This window comes from Ranitomeya variabilis, chromosome 2 (genome assembly GCF_051348905.1).
Source record: "Ranitomeya variabilis isolate aRanVar5 chromosome 2, aRanVar5.hap1, whole genome shotgun sequence".
In the NCBI taxonomy this organism is placed as follows: Eukaryota; Metazoa; Chordata; class Amphibia; order Anura; family Dendrobatidae; genus Ranitomeya; species Ranitomeya variabilis.
This window is the reverse complement of record NC_135233.1, coordinates 602,508,027-602,530,441: the sequence shown is the minus strand read 5'-3', so window position 1 is coordinate 602,530,441 and position 22,415 is coordinate 602,508,027. Positions and strand designations below refer to the sequence as shown.

The window sequence follows — 22,415 nt, the reverse complement described above, 5'->3', positions numbered from 1 at the left end:
ATCTACATCCGCTATGTATCACAGTACATAGACTGCAGAATGAGTTACCGCTGAATCAGTCAGTGAGCTGGTTTCATCTGGTCATAAATTAGAGGGTTTAGGAGAAGATATATAGGGGTTACAGTAACTGATAACTCATTCTGCATTGTACACTGATACATTGAGGCTGTAGAATCCAAAATGGTTCCTATTGCAAATAAAGCTTTTTTAGGCATAATATTTGTATTTGGGGACCTGTACAGGACGGATTGGCTACAGATGTGTTGGCATCTTACGGTCTGTCAGTTCCTGCAGCTGCTGTTGCAGCGTGACCGAGGCGTTGTAAGTCCTGAAAACCTTGGCCGTCAGTCCTTCCATCAGGGACTGCAAGTGTTTGTTCAGCATTGGTGTCTGTAAAGAGAGGCAATCCTACATTAATTACCAAATCTATGAATAGACACGACCACTTATCAAATGCATAGCAACAGAACCAAACAGGCCGTGGCTCACAGCCTCCTGCAGTACTACAACCCCCAGCATCCCCTGACAGCCTGCCAACTCTTATAATTTGCAAAAGTGAGGGCCGTAGGTTGCATTTACATCCCCTTTTTACATACCGATCATCCTACTCCTCCTTTCCTTTCGAGAACACAAATATTTCTAGCTTCCAGTCATTAAAGGAGATGTGTTACTTGCCATATATTTTTTTTTTTTACCTGGTGTCAATGCCATTTTTCTCCTGAATCCCGCGCAGTTTTTCTCATCTTCCTGCGCCTCTCCATTCCTGAGATATGGCCCCTTCTTACCTGTATGCAAATCTAGTCTTGTTATTAAGTAGGTGTTGTCCTAAAAGAAAACACCCACTTGGCTAACAAGAGTAGATTTCTATACAAGGAAGATAGGGCTGTATCTCGGGAACAGAGAAGCACAGGAACAAAAGAAAAATATCACCGGATTCAGGAGAACAGCGGCATTTACACCAGGTACATAAATTATATTTATGGCAAGTGACAGGGGAGGCAGAGAGGTATACAGCACAATATAACGGCATGATCGTACGCCTCGCTCCATCTTATCAGTGTCTCTGGTCTGTGCCAATTGTATATTTCTCGCGCACCAGGAGGACGACAATTAATTTGCAGAACAAAGCATATTTCCCAGGATCTGGAGGACTGCCACGTGCGATTATCTGTGAGCAGCCATGACAGCGCTCCTTGCTCTCATGGATACTCTGGCTCTGAGTTATAAGCAGCCGTTGCCTTTTTGCAGTCTCTTTAGGTTTTATCATTGGCACGGCACGGCTTCTGTGCCCACTAACTCTTCCAGGAGGCGAGACAATGGCACACGGTGGTGACAACCTCCTTCCTCTCTGGGACTTCTTCCTCCAGCTGGTGACAATAGAGCGGCCAGGAGTTGCCAGCTCCAATAGATCTCTGGTAATGGGCTACCCAAGGAGGGCTAGAAAGGTTAACACTCACGTTCAGTCTGTCAAATAGATCATCTTCGTCCTGCTTATTCTCCATGAACAGCTGCAGATTCTTATACACCTGAGAGACAGAATAAGGCAAGGAATCAAAGAACGAGCCCCAGGGTCGACCATACTGAAAAGGACAGCAAAGGAAAACGGGGCCCTGGGCACTGAAGAAACTGGGTCCCCGGATGCTGTGAATTCATAAAGGTCTCAGTCTAAATATATAAAATATACTCACAAACTAATTTATCGAAATATTCATAACACAATGCTGCCATCTGGTCTCCTCAAACACACAATGCTCCACCACTTGACCTCTAACACACCATGCCACCACTGGACTGTAAACACACAATGTGCCGCCACTGGTCCCCAAACACCTAGTGCCAAAATCAGGCCCCACTCACCATGCCACCGCTGCACCCTAAACACACCGTGCCAAAGCAATGCCCCCAAACACACGTGTCACCGTTGAGCTCCCACTCACTAAGCCACCACTGGACCCTAAACACAGTACTACCATCGGTGTCCCACTCACCGAGCCACCACTGGACCCTAAACACATACCATGCTGCCACTGGATCCCAAACACACACCATACCATCATGAGGCTCCATCTCACAGAGCAACCATTGTACTCTAAACACACACCGTGCCACGACAATGCCCCCAAACACATACCGTTTCACCATTGAGCTCCCACTCACCAAGCCACCACTGGACCCTACACACTGCAACGACCATGCACCCACAACACCACCATCAGATGCCAACACCACAAACCCAGGCTTAGTGCCCACAACCGAGCCATCATTCAGGATTCACACCATATGGTCAGCTTCTAAATAATACCACCATACAATGCCTAAATAAAAGTGTTGGGAAAAGGGTCCTTAATACCATCTCCTCTTTGGTCCAGTCTTTGGGAACTTCCTAGTGGAAAACTTGTCGCCATTTGACACCCCCTTATACCACAGATTGTAGTATAGGACACAATGACCATGTAGAAATGACATTTGCTTAGAGGGAATCCTTTACCTTTTTTTCCACTGGAACCTTGTTGTAATATCGGATGGAGTCTTTACCCAGGAAGTCGAACTCGACCACGTGTTTCTCTCCATCAAGTTCTGAGTAAAGTTTAATGTGCTCCACCCTCAATGAGCAGCAACCCACCGTGTCAGCCGTCTCCCCTTCTTCCTTCTCATTACCCGCTCTCAGAGCTAGCTGAAATGCAAGGACATCGAGGGGAAATTAAGAGGGGACTCCAATTTAGTCTTTAGATACCTTTCATAGGATATTGAAGACCACATTTCAGTGTGCTCTGTAGCTTCGTGGTGAAGCCTTTGTGTCCCCTAATAAGATTGTGTCGGAAAGTGAGAAGCAAATCTGACTATAATTGAATCACCTTGTCAATGAAGTACAAAGCCACCGCCCTCTGTCGTATCCGCATCTCTTTGGACTTGAAGTCTTCCCGATACGTTCTCCTAATAGAGTCGACATGATTCTTCAGCTTCCTGGCCACTTCGTATTTCTCCCAGTCTTTCTCACCCTTGGGAATAAAAGAAATTTATAAGAAGTGTTCCAAAAAAAAAAAATCAAACTCCGCTCCAAGGGGGAGAAAACTTCACTCACTAAAGGGGCTTTCATGCAGTTCCCACCTGTCATGTGATGAGATCTAATCAGGCAGCAAATGAACAGTCAAGTCCCTGAAATTGTGTTGGAAGCAGGAAAAATGGTCAAATGTAATGATTTGAGTGGGTGTGAATATCTCCAAATTGTGGGCCTGGTGGGGTGCTCTCCAGGTACACGGCGGACCACCTGGTGGGGTGTTCTCCAGGTACACGGCGGACCACCTGGTGGGGTGTTCTCCAGGTACACGGCGGACCACCTGGTGGGGTGTTCTCCAGGTACACGGCGGACCACCTGGTGGGGTGTTCTCCAGGTACACGGCGGACCACCTGGTGGGGTGTTCTCCAGGTACACGGCGGACCACCTGGTGGGGTGTTCTCCAGGTACACGGCAGACCACCTGGTGGGGTGTTCTCCAGGTACACGGCAGACCACCTGGTGGGGTGTTCTCCAGGTACACAGTGGACCACCTGGTGGGGTATTGTTCCGGTAGACAGCGGACCTGGTGGGGTACTCTCCCGGTACACGGCGGACCTGGTGGGGTATTCTTCCACTACACGGCGGACCTGGAGGGGGGGGGCTCTTGGTACACTTTAGGTCAAGTGGGGGGAGGAGTTTCCAGAACACAAAAGGTCTGGGGGGGGGGTTCCCCGTACAGGGTGGGCCTTGTGACAGTGTTCCAGGTGAGGAGTGGTATGTACATCAAAACAGTAGTCCAACGACGGACAGGTGGCAGCAGGTTCATAGGCTCAAAAGGTTCGATAATGCACCTGGGAAGATCTAGCTTATCTGGCCGGATCCCAATGAATACCGAGTAGCAAAAATATCTGAAAAAGTTCCTGCTGGATATGAGAAGACGTAGAGCATCAGAGCTTATATAGGGATGTGTTGCTGTTGACCTATCAGAACGCCCATGACGGGCCCCTTCCCATCACTGATAGTGTCTTCAATGGCCAGGTATCAATCATGAGAAGAAGTTGGCCAGATTATGCGGCCAGTCGTGTGGAATCACTTAGGGGAAGAGATGGATGCACTATGGCAAGAAGACAAGACCTCCGGGTCAGTGTGATGGGCAATGTTCTGCTGGAAACCTTGGTCTGCACAATGTTAGGTAGGTGGTACGTGCAGTACCCACATGATGCCAGGACCCAGTACATCCCTCCGTGGCCATGATATGCCGATGGCAGTGCCTATTTCAGCAGGATAATGGCCCTCGCCACACAGAAAACTGTTGAGGAGTCATCTGAAGAACATAAGGCTGCTACCTAGATTCTGCAGATGAGATATCTCCCGGCTGTGCAGAGAAATGATCTAATGGCCTATCCTGGACGGCCAGAGCTACAATCCGCGCTCAATCTCATTTCATCTCCATTCTGGACGATCTTCACAAAATGAACAAAATTATAAAATGTTTTTCCATTTTTATTACCTGCGGCTAAGCAAAATGAAAGCTTCTCCGTAGCCGCCAGCTTCTGAAGCCAGATCTTCTCATTCCCAGACTTAATTCACCGTTCTTCCTTGTGCCGAGATTTCCTCTAATTATGAGCCATGGGCATTCATGAGTGGTGATAAAACGACAGCACATTGCCCCTCAGATGGGTACAATGTCCATCAGCTGCAGCCGTGGCACGGTGGAGCTTCAGATGTATGGCACCAGCACCCGTGTACAGAGGGTGAAGCCATTCATCACATTCAGAGGAGACAATGCCCAGGGCACCGGCGTGCCAACACACAACACCCTGGCATTCAGCTGTGCAGGCAAGTTCAGACAAGAACCTCTGCACTTACTAAGACTACAATAAAGCAGTGGTTCTGCTACCGTTTGCTTCTCCAGAGTGGCTGATAACATGGAACAATAGACTGTTCTCTGATCCAGCTCTCCTTTTGGTGTCTCACTTAGGACCCGACCCCAGCAAGTGCAGATACCACCTAACACTAGACATACAAGGTATTAACTAACCTTCCCATTACCGTCCACCACCACTGCACCCGTGTCCTCCACCAAATGTTGGTTTCCACCCAGGAATGACCGTGTATGACCGGCCTCCTGCAGAATGGCGGCCAGGACGGACAACCACAGCTACAGATACATAGGCCAACAATAAAGGAAGGGCTGCCCCCCATCTCGTACATTGGAGGGATAGCCACAGAATATGCCTTGAACAATAGGGTGGAGGGGAACAGAGGCGATGGCACTGGGCACAAAATTCTTAGAGACACGAGATCAAACAGGAAAAAAATAATTACAGTTGTATAGGTAGGACTGAACATCTGGGGTAGAGCTCGTACCCCCAACTTCTGACCTGCTCTGTACAGGTAGAAGAGGACACGGTCGCTCGGATTAGTATGGGGTATTGTGGGGCACTATTACTTTTGGAGGGGGCAAGGAGCGTTTGAATTAAGGTGCTATTTTGTCTTAACATTTTAAGGGGGCATTATTTGGTTAAAAGAGGCACCCAGAGGGCATTATTTGGTTAGAGAGGGACATTATTGGTTAAGGGGGCTCCTCAGAGGAACATTATGGGTTAAGGGGGCACCTCAGAGGAACATTATAGATTAAGGGGGCACCTCAGTGGAACATTATAGATTAAGGGGGCACCTCAGTGGAACATTATTGGTTAAGGGGGCACCTCAGAGGGACATTGTAGAGTAAGGGGGCACCTCAGAGGGACATTATTGGTTAAGGGGGCACCTCAGAGGGACATTAAAGATTAAGGGGGCACCTCAGGGGAATATTATTGGTTAAGGCGGCACCTCAGAAGGAATTATTTGGGTACTGTATTTGCTTTGAGGAGTGTCATACTTGCCTTGCCCCACGCCACTAGCCATAAATGTATGATAGGTTTTATTGGTGGGATTGGCACACACTGAGAACATTGACCCATAGAGCGACAGTCAGTGGTCTGGACTCACAATTTAAGAGCAGTGCATGTCCGCACCCATCAGCAGTGAAGGTGGAGTGTTATGGCTGCCCTATTAAGAATGATGTGGGTTCCATCAGTGGTGGCCTGTATGTACGGGGTAATGCCACCATTGTTCGAGGCGAGACCAACCCTTTAATGATGGCATACACAACCCAAATATCAATATTTCAAAATGGCCACTAAATCCTACACTTGGGGGGCGCCCTGTAGAGACGCACCATCCAGGGCTTACAGTAGTTGCCCCATCACTCCCTCCTTGCCATTCTTCTATGACAGAGGGGCCCCAATAGTAAGGGCCCAGGTATAACTGAATGGATGCTGAACCATTAACCCAATTTCATATAATATCTCCACACCTTAAATACCAGGTTGATGAGGTCCCACACGTGCGGGCCCCGCTCTCTCTGTAAACCCAGCGCTCGCTGCAGTTATTTGCCTAGGGAATATGTGAACCCTTCTCCGCTAATGTTAGGGTTTGGCTGCAGATTGGAAATATGGCTTCATTATCAATCTATAGGTCTCAACGGGCTGAGGAATGAACAGCATGTGCTCTGTGGAGCATGGGGAGCAGCGGGGGCACAGCACAGCGTTGGGTATTAAAATCTCATCTCCGGGAAGATATAAAACAGAGAAGGAAGAATTTCACCAGGGATGATATTTATGGAGAACTGGAAGAGTTAATGAGAACGCCGCTGCTAGCGAAACAGCTAAAAGGCATACAGCCCCCCCCCCCTTCACACCAATCCTCTCCGGGTTACGTACCACTCCAATAGTGACCCCTGGAACGGCCCCTCCAAACATATGCTTTTAGCTACGAATACATAAAAAAAAAAAAAGTAGAAAATCCCTTTAAAAAGTTGCTGGGGGGGGGGCAATCTGAGACCCACCTGCCCCCCCTCATCATCCTCAATTAAGGGCAGCAGTGCCTCTTCAGTGCAATGGCCCCATAGCTTTTATTTCGGCTGCAGCTCCTTGCACGGATAGGCGGCCGAGACTGAGAACTGCACAAAGGAGTTCAGAAAGAAATAATAGTAATATGACTCCCCCATCAGAACGAGCTTACTGACTGATCCTCAGTACACTCATGCAGCAGCCAGCAGAGTGCAGAGGAATGAAAACAGTGCAAAAGTTTTAATGAAACCCAATTGCAAAAGTGATTTTTAGCCCAAAATACAAACAAAAAGTCCTTGTAGGGGTCCTGATCCTTAAGGCATCATGTGTTAAGACTTAGAGAGGTCTGCTTTCTTGGATGCCTCTATGTCCTCAGAACACAATCTCCTCTCTGCACCGCTAATGGTTATGGATCCCCAATCGGAGGGCAATTACTGACCAAGCCCAGGTAACCAGATAGTTGGACGTGCCCGAGTTGGGCATTGACGACCCAGTGCAGGGGCATTTTGGAATATGTTGGGCAGTAAACGTTATATTATTTTGTACCTTTAACTTGGAATTGGCATTCAGCATCACGTATTTCACGGACCCCTGCACGTTCTCAGTCCACGAGGCCAACCAGGTGACCGAATGGTCGTGCCGAACTTCTTTCCATCGATGGCCACTAGGGGGCACAGGAATTCTTGAGTCTCTGGATTAAAAAGGGGGGGGCGGATAAGAGAAAAAATAAAAATCATCAGAGACCACCCAGTCCATTTAATATATATGAGGTCCTTTTCGGTTATCTCGCAGATTCGCCTATGGTGCAAAAATCAGAGGCGGACACTTGGATTTGCGCCGCCTACGGAGTTGTACGACATCTGCGGACGTCAGTCATCCTAGACACGACCGCATTACATTTATATGGCGGAACGGTCATTATGGGGAACACCTGTGTAACATGCAGCTATATGGCAGCACTATAGTGAGTGCTATTGTAAAGGCGTAAACGTCCTTGGAGCCGTGCATTCAACATTTGGTTTAGGCATTCGAAACATTAGCTATAGCGGAACTATAAGTCCCAGCATGCTCCAATATCATCAATTGGAGTCGAAAGGTAGCTATATGGCGGCACTATAGGGTGTGCCAATGCAAAAGTGCCAATGTCCCTGCAGTCGTGCATTCAACATTTGGTTGAGGCATTTGAGACGTGATCAGCTATAGTGGAACTAGAAGTCCCAGCATGCTGTAATATCGATTAAAGTCGAAAAACAACTATATGGCGGCACTATAGGGTGTGTTAAAGCGAAAGTGTGTATGTCAGTGGAGCCGTGCATTTAACATATGGTGCAGGCATCTGAAAGATCAGCTGTAGTGGAACTAGAAGTCCCAGCATGCGCTACAATCACCAGTGGTTTGAGTTAAGAGGTGCTCAGCGCATGATCTACCGCTCTCCCCATAAAGTTCGCTTATTGAGCGCACAGGAAATGTAATATACACCGGGAGTCGGAAGAATTTGCCAAATGTTCACCTTAACCGTAAAGATAAACATTCCCTTTATCTAAATGAAACAGGAGCGGCGCTTCACAGTCCATAATGTAATCTCTCAGTCGTATCACAGGTTATTAAATCTCCACAGAACACAAGAGCCGCAATTTCAAACAAATTCAACCTCGCGGCTCAGAGCAACGTGTCGGAAGTTCAGAGCGAGGAGCGAGTGAATTGCGAATTACCTGGCGGGTCACAAGTTCACGATCTGGATGAAGGAGTAAGAAATGAGTTCTAGAAAAGGGGAGAAAAATAAATAAAATGATTTGCTCTATTGTATTAGACTTTATGGGCATTATAAATGGTAAACGCCTTCCCCTGCAGGTGGCGCTGTTGGATATAAAATGGCTCGACGATCGATTTCTACGCTTTATTGCGATCGCTGCGGACTGCAGTTCTGATTATTTCAGGCAGAGGGAAATGAAAATGGAAAATATAAAAGCACTGGGAAAGTGAGGGTTTAATAACGGAGTATAGGCAATATTCTGTAGGAAGAATGTGTGTTGGTAAATTAAAAGGGATATTCCCACAAAAAAATGAAATAAATAACTACGTATCTATAAGATAGATGATAATTTATGAATGCTGGGGGGTTTGACTGCTAGGACTTCAATCATTACAGAGATCGGGGTTGAAACTTGTGGAAACCCCTTTAAAGGGGACCTATCATAAGGTCACAAGTGACCAGCTATTACTCCTATTTTATTTTCACTGCTTCCCTGATTGTTTCACTTTTTGTTTTTTTGTTTAAATCCGCCATACGGTTCCGGAGATATGGGCCTTTTTATTTAGTGGCAATTTTGATGGTCTTTATAATGGGGTGTGGTCTAATGCACAGTAGTCTGAGACACGCCCCCTGAGAATGCTAAGAGACACGCCCTCTTATTAAGGCCATAAAAAGTTGCTCTAAATACAAAGGGCCATATCTCTGGAACCGTATGGCAGATTAAAAAAACAAAACAAACAGAATACTCAGGGGAACAGAGGGAATAACATACGAGTACAAATTGGTGACATTTGAGCTGGTGATAAGTCCCCTTTAAATAAAGATTGCATGTCACATCTGCACCAAACTGCATGGAAATTTGAAAAAAAACAAAAAACAAACAAACATGCTCTTTCCATAAAAGCAATATTGCAAAATCAACACCATGGATCCATTTTCTGCTCATCTTAATGTCTGCTACTGTAGACCGTTGCGGATTTTACTCGTGCAATTCAGCATCAACATTTCCATAGAATGTGCCAATTAAGACTTTTAGGCAAAAACAGGAAACCGTTTTAATTGGTACAATAAGACAACGTAGCATCCTTCAGTCCTTGATAGACGAGATTCTTGCCCATTTCCTAGGATTATGGTGCAGGGAACGGCTCTCCTGATCCCCCCCTCCCCCCATATCCCCCAGACCCCCTGGTTAATATTACAGTTCACACATCCCGGCTGCACGGAGATTAAACCTGCATAGGAAGCTTTCAGATGTATCAGTCTGGTTAATCTCCGCAATCAATACTTTCCTGCAGATTCTGCACTCTCCTCCTCCTCTGCATTTCTAGTAGCAAAGCGACAATGCAACGATGCTGCAATCTGCAGGACTGGGAGACGAACGCTATGGCTGAATGGCTCCCGATACTATGTATCAAGTCTCTCTTGTCTATGGATCAGATTATCATTGCAGCATCCATCAGAACTCATTACTTCGCCCCAATAATTAGGTGGCACAGCTACCAAACGTAACCCCTCCAAAAATATGAGAAGTGACAAGTGCAAAATCCATAATATGTTGCATATGGTTACATTGTATTCCAATGTAGTCATCACCTCCCCTGAAGTTTTAGAGTAAGATGAGAAAACCATTTTTGCCAATTATATCACTTGTATTTTTCACCAATCATCATTTTGCAGCTTCTCTATTTTCAGTTGTCTGAGCTGCTGGGTACAGACATACTGTTATGGTATCTCCCATACACAGCAGTACACACAGACGTGTGGGAGTCCTGCTCTCCATCTGTATGTAACATCTTCAGAAGCAGTACATACAGCAGTACTGAGCAGTGTATCTGCGAATACAGCACTGGAGGTGTGAAACATTTACTAGAAAGCAGCAGTATAATTTCACTTTATTTTATGGTCCGCAATTCTCCCATGTTTTGATTCTGATTGATTTTTTACTGTTCCCCCCACATATGGCAGCAGCGGCTCAGTATTGGGGTATCAGGTGCTGTAGGACACATGGCAGCAGCGGCTCAGTATTGGGGTATCAGGGGCAGTAATAGGGACACATACGGCAGCAGCGGCTCAGTATTGGGGTATCAGGGGCAGTAATAGGGACACATACGGCAACAGAGGCTCAGTATTGGGGTATCAGGTGCTGTAGGACACATACGGCAGCAGCGGCTCAGTATTGGGGTATCGGGTGCTGTAGGACACATGGCAGCAGAGGCTCAGTATTGGGGTATCAAGTGCTGTAGGACACATACGGCAGCAGCGGCTCAGTATTGGGGTATCGGGTGCTGTAGGACACATACGGCAGCAGCGGCTCAGTATTGGGATATCAGGTGCTGTAGGACACATACGGCAGCAGAGGCTCAGTATTGGGGTATCAGGTGCTGTAGGACACATACAGCAGCAGCGGCTCAGTATTGGGGTATCAGGTGCTGTAGGACACATACGGCAGCAGGGGCTCAGTATTGGGGTATCGGGTGCTGTAGGACACATACGGCAGCAGAGGCTCAGTATTGGGGTATCAGGTGCTGTAGGACACATACGGCAGCAGCGGCTCAGTATTGGGGTATCAGGTGCTGTAGGACACATACGGCAGCAGCGGCTCAGTATTGGGGTATCGGGTGCTGTAGGACACATACGGCAGCAGAGGCTCAGTATTGGGGTATCGGGTGCTGTAGGACACATACCGCAGCAGCGGCTCAGTATTGGGGTATCAGGTGCTGTAGGACACATACGGCAGCAGCGGCTCAGTATTGGGGTATCGGGTGCTGTAGGACACATACGGCAGCAGAGGCTCAGTATTGGGGTATCGGGTGCTGTAGGACACATACCGCAGCAGCGGCTCAGTATTGGGGTATCGGGTGCTGTAGGACACATACGGCAGCAGCGGCTCAGTATTGGGGTATCAGGTGCTGTAGGACACATACGGCAGCAGAGGCTCAGTATTGGGGTATCCGGTGCTGTAGGACACATACGGCAGCAGCGGCTCAGTATTGGGGGGGGGATCAGGTGTCGGACATTTACGGCAGCAGAGGCTCAGTATTGGGATATCAGGTGCTGTAGGACACATACGGCAGCAGAGGCTCAGTATTGGGGTATCAGGTGCAGTAATAGGGACACATACGGCAGCAGCGGCTCAGTATTGGGGTATCAGGTGCTGTAGGACACATACGGCAGCAGAGGCTCAGTATTGGGGTATCTGGTCCTGTAGGACACATGGCAGCAGCGGCTCAGTATTGGGGTATCAGGTGCAGTAATAGGGACACATACGGCAGCAGCGGCTCAGTATTGGGGTATCAGGTGCTGTAGGACACATACGGGAGCAGGTGCTCAGTATTGGGGTATCAGGTGCAGTAATAGGGACACATACGGCAGCAGCGGCTCAGTATTGGGGTATCAGGTGCTGTAGGACACATACGGGAGCAGGGGCTCAGTATTGGGATATCAGGTGTTGTAGGACACATACGGCAGCAGAGGCTCAGTATTGGGGTATCAGGTGCAGTAATAGGGACACATACGGCAGCAGCGGCTCAGTATTGGGGTATCAGGTGCTGTAGGACACATACGGCAGCAGAGGCTCAGTATTGGGGTATCTGGTCCTGTAGGACACATATGGCAGCAGCGGCTCAGTATTGGGGTATCAGGTGCAGTAATAGGGACACATACGGCAGCAGAGGCTCAGTATTGGGATATCAGGTGCTGTAGGACACATACGGCAGCAGAGGCTCAGTATTGGGGTATCTGGTCCTGTAGGACACATATGGCAGCAGCGGCTCAGTATTGGGGTATCAGGTGCAGTAATAGGGACACATACGGCAGCAGCGGCTCAGTATTGGGGTATCAGGTGCTGTAGGACACATACGGGAGCAGGGGCTCAGTATTGGGATATCAGGTGTTGTAGGACACATATGGCAGCAGAGGCTCAGTATTGTGTTATCAGCAGAATGCTGAATGGAAACAACATTTTTTGCTACTAATCTCACCAGCGCTGCAGAGATTTACTTTGATAGTGACTTTTAACCCAGACACCTTATTGGGATGCGCCAAGACTACTACTATTGCATAAATTTAGGTAAAAAAAAACCAAACATCCTTAATCTATAAAAGAGCGCCACTCTCGCCGATAGGCTTTGTCTGGTATTGCAGTTCAAATTTTATAATCTTTCACCCAAACCCCACACACACACCGTCCTTACGTGTTACTGGAGGCCACAAAATCAGACGTGCGGCTGAGTCCTAGATGTCATTTCAGTTAGATTTAGTTTAGTATTAAGGGGGTACTCCGATCTCATATCGATAGGATGTACCGTCCCTCTATGATCAGGAGACATCCAACTTTTAGGACCTCATTCAAACTGAAAATGAAGGGTGCCCAACTCTAGCGCAAGCGCTGCACCCCCTGCCCTGAAGGGCAGCATTCCCGGCCACTTAACTGTGCAGGGGATTGGAGTTGCACTGCAAAGAGCAGCAAAATGGGGACAACATGCTACCCCAGCGCTACTTCCCAAGTTTTCCCTTTCGGAACAGTTGGGGACCCAAAAAGTCTGCAACACAAGCACCTGTCCCCCCCATTGTACATCATAGGGTATCTACTTGAAAAGCTTGACTGGCACAAACGATGCTTGGTCTGTCTGCAAAGACCAAAGCTTAAATGGTACTGTTCACATAGAAGAGAAGGGGTATCAGCCATACCATGATTTTTCTGATGCTGTCCTAAAGTGTTATTTCCCATCTTCATAAATAGGGTATTGTTGGATAGAGCTTATAAATGCAAGCAATTTTCCAATTTACTGCTTATTAAAATTCCCAGCCGTTCTTGAGATAAACATTTGTCTTTTGTTTCCTCGTCGTCTTGGAGACAGACCACTCCTGCTAGACAGCAGAACATGTGCAGCGCTTACAGGCGCTTGTAAGCGCTGTTTTGAAGCTGGCCAGGATCTATAGAGAACGCTCTTACCTTCTAATCATGGCCAGCATGAGAGCAATGCTTATAATTTAGACAGCAGCAGTGGTCTGTCTCCTAGGCGACGATCTGTAAACAAAAAGATAAGTGTTAATATCTCAAGAACGGCTGCAAATTTTAACAAACAGTAAATTGCAAAAGTGCTTGTTTTCATAAGCACAATCTGGCAATGCACCATTTATAAAGATGGGATTTAACTTTACAATCAGGTGTTATCTTTAGAAACTAAAAAAGTTAAAAAAAAATTTGTTAAAAAAAAAAAAATATATATATATATAGTTATCAGAAGTTAAAGTTGATGTAGGAACCCCCGAAACTGCTGCTATGGCAACTATTCTTGCTCCAACATCCCAGTGTTATTAACGGGGCACTTTACCACAAGGTAAAACAATCAGATCTTGTTCTAGAGCAATAAACGCTGAAGTCTGATTCATTTCTACACTGCAGGGGATTCCTGAGAAAGCACATACATGGACAGGAAGTGTTGTCATGGGGTAACCAGAACACAACAGAAATTGCACGCTTCAGTCGTGTAATCGGATTTAAAGTTTTGTGTGTTTTTTTAGTGTTAATAAATAAAAAAAGTAGAAAGTTTTAGAAGTTTTTTCATTTGTCCCGGATTAAAAAAAAAAAAAATGGCCAAGAGCAAAAAATAAGTAATGGTTATTTTAATAACCCATTTCTTCTGACCCTGCAGTGATGACATCCCCACCGTCATTCAGATGACCGCTGCAGTCAATCACAGTATGCGAAACGGGCATGTAACTGGCTGCAGCAATCGTGTGAACGACTGATGCGACGTCCTTGCTGCGGAACCAGTGGAAACCGTAAGAGCAGCAACCATTGATGGTGTAGGAAAGACATGGTTATTTTAGCATATTTTCTACTTTTAGTCAATTTTTCCCGAAATCTTAGATAATTCTATAAAATCTCCTTTAAAATAGTTGCACCAAGCTGGGATGGCCCCGATTACTGGGGGTCCCCCATTGGTGACGAAAACAGGACCTGATGGAGAAAGCCAAGCACTGTACGAGACCATCTCCAGTGGTCCCATAACATGCTCACCACTGCAGATATCAATATACAAAGCTCTATTCTTGAGATCCTTAGGGGTCTCCATCCTGTGGATATTTGATAACCTGATCTAGGAGCCGTCCTTGGTCCTGAATGTATCGTCCTCCCTTCAGTCACAGCAGCATTTTGTAGGATTATGCCGACGTGAAAACGTCAGTCGCTTTACTTTACAGATTGGAGGGTCTATGGAAGGGTGAGGGCTAATTTTCTAACTATTGTAGCCGCATTGGCAATAATTACCGAACCACTTAAGTGGCTTCCAGAATTTCTATAGTATCCAACTGTGATCTCCTATTCAGAGGTCCATCACTGGAGCTGCCTGCGTTCACAGACTCCGCTTTCTTTGTAGTCTTATTTAATTGCACTTCCTCCTCTCTGATAAATGGCGGCATCCCCCCCTTATTTTTTTTTTAATACTACTTTTCCCACATTGACCTCGATGACCGCTTTCCACCCGCAGTAGAAACTCATTACTTAGAATTCGCTCGTCAAAAAAAAAAATAAGTTCACATTGTGCAAAGTTTGTTAAGATGAGCCAAGTTTCCATGGAAAGAACCCCAGAAGACGTATCGTACACCTGGGGTCCGCGCAGGTTATTAATATGGTACTCGAGACAGAACCCAACTACCTGCATGCAGAACAGCAGACTACATTATTGTGTTTGCATATTGTTCCGGCTCGTACGGCCATCTTGTGCTGCAAAGGTCTAAGAGGGTTAGCGGTTGGGAATGGGAAGGGTTTTCTCATATTATTTAAACAAGTAAAAAAACAAAAAATAAAATGCAAAAAATTGTATGACTAAAGATAGGTGGGATTTTAAGTTTTACAGTTGCTTAGCCAGGCTGCCAGCCAGAACGGTCAATCTTCAGGAGCAGGAAGCCTGGAGATGGGAGCGGTGTGCTCCTGAAGATAGAAACCAACACCCCAATATTATTTAATTACCAATAACCCATAGAAAATGGTTATTTTGGCAGTAAATGCAGCCATACTGCTGCCCATAACTGTCAGTCATCAGTAGCACACTACGTCCTTACAAGGAGGAAGTCAGGAGGCAGGGGAGCGGTGCGCTCCCGAATGTAGAAACTTGAACACGTCAATATTTAATTACTAATAACATATTGAATTTGGTTATTTTGGCAACAAATGCAGCCATACTGCTGTATGAACTGTCGATCATCAGGAACGCACTGCGCCCCGGCAAGCAGGAGGGAGCGGTGTGCTCCTGGACAAAAACATGAGAACACCCCAATGCTTTTCAATTAATTGAATATGGTTATTTTGGCCATAAATGCAGCCATAGTGCTGTATCGAACTGTTGATCATCAGGAGCGCACTTCTCTGGCAAGCAGGGAGGGGAGCGGTGTGCTCCTGAATGTAGAGAACTGAGAACACTTCAACTTTATTTAATTACTAATAACATATTGAATATGGCTATTTTGACAACAAATGCAGTCATAGTGCTGTACCGAACTGTCGATCATCAGGAACGCACTGCGCTCCGGCAAGCAGGAAGTCGGGAGGGGAGCGGTGCACTCCTGAAGAAAAATTGTGAGCTAAACCCTTTAAACTCTTGTGGCAATGGAGTCAAGAGGTTCAAAAAAATTGAACCAAATTGATTACAGGAAGTAAAATTGATGACCTATCTTTATGACAGGCCATCAATATTAGGTGGCGGCCCAACTCTCGGCACCTCTACAGAGCACCTTTGTAGCAAGGACAGCAGTACTCTGGCATGTGCCTCGTCTTCCTCATTGCTTACCTGGCACAGTTCTGCATATTTATTGGTGGCTGTGCTTAGTTTCATAGCTCATTACAGCTTCATTCCACTCACGTTTTTGTCAGTGTTTCTGGCCTCCTCGCTGGTGGACTTGGTGTAACCACACCAATCTCTGCAAGGAAACATACCAACCCTGGATGAACATCCTCCAGCAGAAGACACTTACTCGCTGCAGTTGATGATCACATCTTCCGGGAGGATTCGCTTTTTCAGCATTCCCTGCTTAGGGTGGTCACCTCTCCCTCGGAACAACGACGGGGGCTCAATTTTGAAGTTCCCGATCCTCTCCCGGTGGTGATCCATTATACAGAAGCCGTATTCCTCCACCAGCTTTGCATTCTCTTCTTTAAGTTTCTGACGAGTGACGAAAGAAATCAGATGAGAGAAAGATTTGTATCTTTAATATCTAAAGATAACACTCCCCCCCACCCAAGTGATCTGCAGCAGAACTCTGCTAATACATCATGGAGCCACATGAACATCCGGGCCCCGATATATATTTATTAGTGCAATCTCTTCCTTCACAAGTGGGAAACAGACTGACTGCTGCTTGGCTGCCAGGGACGTGACAGGCAACCACCATTCCTTACAGCATTGTTGATAAATGACTATAGTTGCGACGTTTATGTGCACAGAAATATTGCTCCTAGTGGAGTCCGTTAGAGGTCCCTCTGATTGTGGTGCCCCCCACAGCACCTCAAACACATGTAGTATGATGCCTCCCACAGTATCCCAAACACACACAATATTATGGGACTCCCACAAAAACCCAGACACACTTGCACAGCATGATGAGTCCTTTCGACACCGTGCCCCTAACAGTAATGCCCCCACAATATATTATGTACACCACTGATACCCACACATGAGGATGCCTCCCCTTCCCACTACTCACCAGCCCCAATAATGGTGAGCTGCTCAGGTCTGTGCGGTTTGTGGCTCCACACAAGGTGCAATCTAGTGATGTTATAGCATGTGCTGTGCCAAGGCTCAGACTGAACGGTGGAGCAGGGATCTGCCGGCTCTCTCCTCCACTATTCTATTCAAATGCATCTACATCTTGAGAATGCTAAAAGTTGAAAATAAAACTTATAACTGACCTCTTGGGATAGCTCCTCACAGAAGGTGCAATCTAGTGATGTTATAGCATGTGCTGTGCCAAGGCTCAGACTGAACGGTGGAGCAGGGATCTGCCGGCTCTCTCCTCCACTATTATACTTAAACTGCATCCTGAGAATGCTTTTAAAGTTGAAAAAAAAAGAAAAAAAAAAAACACTGACCTCCCGGGATAACTCCTCAACACTGGGATTGTCCCACTGGAAGAGTTGTGAGGTTAATTCTTGGGTATCACTTCAACCCTTGCAGGCTCAATTTGTAAATTTATGGCCTTGATGCAAAACAGTAGCCATCGCCATATGTGTTATGTCTGGTTATCCAGCATGGACTATGGTCCTCTAGGCCACATCAGACACCAGGGCCCAGGAGTAATGGGTGGACAACTTGTGGGGTTTAAGGGGTTATGGGGACACTTCTACCTCTAAAAGCAGAAAACCGCTTTGGTCACAGACACAAAAAGGGGGCCCATATACTGTTTTTGACAGTGGCCCTCTTCTGGGTGTCTACCACTGCCCAGGAGAAGCCCCTGCACATCCCCTTTATACACCGATGCATGAGACAAGTCCCCCAACTTCCAATTCTGAACTGAACGGGCTTATAAATAAACCTCCACCTGCTGCAGAACCTCTATTAGAACTCGAGCATTCTGATTTAATTCCTTAATTAATGTGTAATTAAAAAGCCATTGTCTTACTAATTAGCAGGTTCTATTCTGCTGCACTTGTTGCCATTATTAGAATTAAATCTCTGGGTTAGAAGTAAAATCCTCTTCGCTGTTACGTGAAACTTTATCTGGAAGCGATTTATGTTCTGTTCTACAAAACAGCCAGTCACTGATCGTCCCAGAACATAATGGGGGGTCTGATTATCCAAACCTCATAAGGACGTCAATATCGGGTACTGTAACTCCAGGAATAAAACATCAAACCACCAATTTACAGGGGGTTGCCAAAGGCTCGGAGAATTGATAAAGCAGCTCTGGATGTGACTAGAGTAGAAGATGCAGCAGAACATTGGGTAAGATGAGGCGCTGCACAACTTCTTTATTAGAGTCACACACTGACTTTTCGTGATTAGTGAAAGGGGACCTGAACAGTCCCTAGGACTGGGGCCCTAACTAATCCTGCTCCCAAAGGTACATCTAAAGGTGAGGAGGTTTGGGCCACCAGCCTTACTATTCTCCTGTTATTGCCTAAGGTGTCCCCTGTCCCTATCCCAGGAAGTCTGGGACAGAAATGCTAGTGTATCAACACGTAAGATAGACAGGGATAACAAAAAGCAACTAATATACAAAACACTCACCAAAGGTATAGAGGTATATAGGGAAGGATAGTTATGTACCAAACAACTGTGAATAGGACAATGAGGAAAGTATACACCAAAAAGCAGCATACAACAATCTCCAGTAGCAACAACGAACTCCAATTCAGCACAGCATCTCCAAGGAGCAAGGAAATGACCAGATCAGAAGCAGCTGAAATGGAGCTGCATGTTTCTGGCCAGCATAGGAAGGGTCGTTAACCTCTTCAGCACCAAAGGAAACCAAATACATATAATATGGGACACAAACACAGGCTAACTGGAAGATCTGCAATTGACAATACGTAGTGATCTTCTAAACCCAGATCTCCCAGGAGGACGTGACACACTCGTGACACACAGGGAACGAAGAGCCTTGGTGCATGCCAGGAGAACAGGTCACAAAATCCCAAATCTGTAGATATATCATGCATGTGCCCCATCAATTAGAATACGACATGTCCTCTGTAGCGGCTAGGCATTGGACGGTTAACTCTGCAACCGACCCAGTCAGCGTACAACAGTGATTCTTACATGCCAGATTATACAGTAAACTACTAAAATGTTTTGAAATATAATTATATGGAAGAGAAGGAATAATTTTAAATAAAATCTCAGTTGCTGAAGTTTCTGAGATGGACTAAGATTTTCAGTATCATTAGCCATTCCAAAACCCGAACTATGGATAAAAAAATAAGCGTGCTAAACGTAGTAAACATAGTAAACGTGATAGATTTTGAACACAGAAAGCTATAGACACCTTTACGACAATTTTCAGTGCACAGACTATGAAGATAAAATGCTGGAATTTTACACAAAAAAAACGCACTTGCATTTTCTATCCATGTATTTTCTCAGACTTTAAATACAAGCACAGTTCAGAAGTGTGTATGCAAAAAATGCAAGTAACCCATTTTACATAATAGGTGCAGAAAATCGGCAACATCAGTGAGAACGTAGCCTTAAAGCATTTTTATAATTCTGCAAAAATGCCAATTTTTTTTTCAACATTTTTCACTGGATAAAAAAGTGAAAGTTTTGCAACATTTCAGAATATTGCAAAAGATGAATTAACTAAAAACATGCGAATAATGGAAACCAGGCCCACAAACAAATCTTGAGTAAACCTCAAACTCCTAGAACTTTGTTTATAAAAGATTACAGTCTTTTTTTTATCAATAGCAGTTTAGAAAGTAAATTCATTTTTACCAGTTTTTCTTCTTTGCTGCGATTTTTCCTTTCCTCCGTTTTAACTTTATGGTAATTATTGATTTCTGTAAAATCGCACTTTGCCAGATCAGTAATCACCATGCGCTCTTCCAGGGTCATTTCCTAGAAGAAATAACATACAATTATCTGGTTTCGCCAGGAACAGAGTAGAGTAACCGTCTACTTGGGAGTCTATTAGGTTTCAGTCTAGAAACTCCCCTAAGATCCCGAGAGTAAAGTGTTCAAGGAGGTTTTAATAAAAAATGCACAACATTGAAATTGAAACTCCAAAAAGGAAAAGTGGTGGAATTCTAGAAATCACCTGATGCAGACATGTTCTTGATTTGCTAATTTATTATAAAAAAAGGGAATCAAAATTTACCAAACCGTCTATTTTTGCCATCATTGAAGTAATTAATGGTCATCTGAGAAAGCTTCAATTGGCAAATCATCAAGATCCACTGCTCGCAGCTCATTTTGCAGTCCTCGATTAATCATGTTCCAAATGGTAGACAAGACTGGAGATACCGCAGACCTTGGTGGCACGTTATTGAGAATGAGCAATATGCTGCTCATCTTAGTATTGAAAAATGGCTCCTCTGACACTATGGCTCCTTTGGAGACACTTGAGGATCTATACATATCAGCGCTCTTTTTTAGGTAAAAGTTTTACGTAATTCTCCCAAAAGTTGGCTTTTGCTAGAATATACAACCCAGCCATTGTAGAGTGGTGACAATCCCTCCACAGAGCATCACCGAGACCCTTTTAGAAGACAGATTAATTAGTCTGGAAAGCAAATCTCAATACTTCACTTGACGCAGACTATAATAAAGTCATGTCTGTGACAGCCCAAGAAAAATCCTCTCGTTTCATTCATGTGTCGAATGCCCCATTAATTCCCCTCACGCTCTTTTCCATTTCTTAATCAATTGGCCCTAACAATAGTCATTGGCTCAGAATTATAATCTCATTATAGCCAAGCCAAGAGGAATAATGTGAAATAAATGGAATTGTGCACCCTTTAAAACCTTTATGGAGGACAGGACCTTTGACTGAGCCGGTCTGATCTCCGCTTATGATTTGTAATTGTTCCGAGTTTTTCAGACTCTTGTATTTTCACAAGCTTTTATTCCTTACTGGCCATTGGTTAATTTCCTTTGTCAATACAAATTAATGCTAATTTATCACATCCAAGCGCTTTGCATGGAGTCATAATTTATGCATAATTGGACTTATTAGCGTGTCCAAAGTTCATTGTTTTCATGGCTTAAAAAGACATGACTGCTCCTACAGGCTTTACCATCTGGCTTTTTTTGACACCTCCATTGGGGTAAGACTAATACCAGACACATCCAACGGATCGGAGTGGTGCTTTTACAGGTAAAGAAACTTTCTAAGGGTATGTGTCCACGTTCAGGATTGCATCAGGATTTGGTCAGGATTTTCCATCAGTATTTGTAAGCCAAAACCAGGAGTGGGTGATAAATGCAGAAGTGGAGCATATGTTTCTATTATACGTTTCCTCTAATTGTTCCACTCCTGGTTTTGGCTTACAAATACTGATGGAAAATCCTGACCAAATCCTGATGCAATCCTGAACGTGGACACATAGCCTAATATTGGACAGATCATATATTTTAAGTATTCCAAAATAAGGAACAGATATTGGTGGTTCTAGTCTCACCCAGTCTACTGGCTGCAAAATCTGGGCAGAGAATGGAGAGGCGGCCATGGAGGACTTCTCTAGGGAATCTCCAAAAACCGAACTGGTACCCAACCACTTAACATTTTGGTCTACCCATAGAAGAGCACCAACATGTACAGATCCTCAAACTTTACTGGGTCCAAACCTCAAGCATATTTATGGATGGGTCACCTTATTAGCTACAGGTTGGACCCCTATGGCTGTGAAAACTGCATCAATTCATCGTAGATATCACTTTGCCATAAATTTGTTCTGTAGAAATATCGGCCCACGTGGACAGGATAGCTTATTGCCGTTTCCACAAAGACTGAAGTAGGGACATATTCAGAATGGTCTTTTCCGGGGACTGTAGGCCAAGAAAGCAACCAAAACTCACCATCAGCAATCTGACTATACGACCATGGTGGACTGGTGCATTGGGTAAACAGCTGTCATGCAGGGAGGAACTTGATCAGCAACAATATTTGGATAAGACCTACTGTCTAAACATGTGTTCACAGTTCTCAGAGGACCGAGGGTGTGTAAGAAGGTGGACATGCTGCTCACACACCCCTTGCAGAATCTGTGTTGATGTAATGCATTATTTTGTGCATTGTCATGTGATGAAGCGGTGTTCTGCCCAGCAACA

General features: G+C 45.3%; 1 protein-coding gene across 2 annotated transcripts in view; it reads right to left on the bottom strand.

The window, feature by feature from the left end:
- Nucleotides 1-22,415, bottom strand: part of LOC143807261 (DNA topoisomerase 1-like) — a 102,508-nt gene that overhangs the window by 9,458 nt on the left and 70,635 nt on the right. For both annotated transcript variants that reach the window (XM_077288606.1, XM_077288607.1), the window contains 7 exons: nucleotides 20,082-20,204; nucleotides 16,624-16,811; nucleotides 7,440-7,584; nucleotides 2,856-2,999; nucleotides 2,489-2,674; nucleotides 1,458-1,526; nucleotides 276-390 (listed from right to left, as the gene is read on the bottom strand). In XM_077288606.1, the coding sequence (XP_077144721.1) occupies nucleotides 276-390; nucleotides 1,458-1,526; nucleotides 2,489-2,674; nucleotides 2,856-2,999; nucleotides 7,440-7,584; nucleotides 16,624-16,811; nucleotides 20,082-20,204 (970 nt within the window). The remainder of the gene's footprint in view (nucleotides 1-275; nucleotides 391-1,457; nucleotides 1,527-2,488; nucleotides 2,675-2,855; nucleotides 3,000-7,439; nucleotides 7,585-16,623; nucleotides 16,812-20,081; nucleotides 20,205-22,415) is intronic.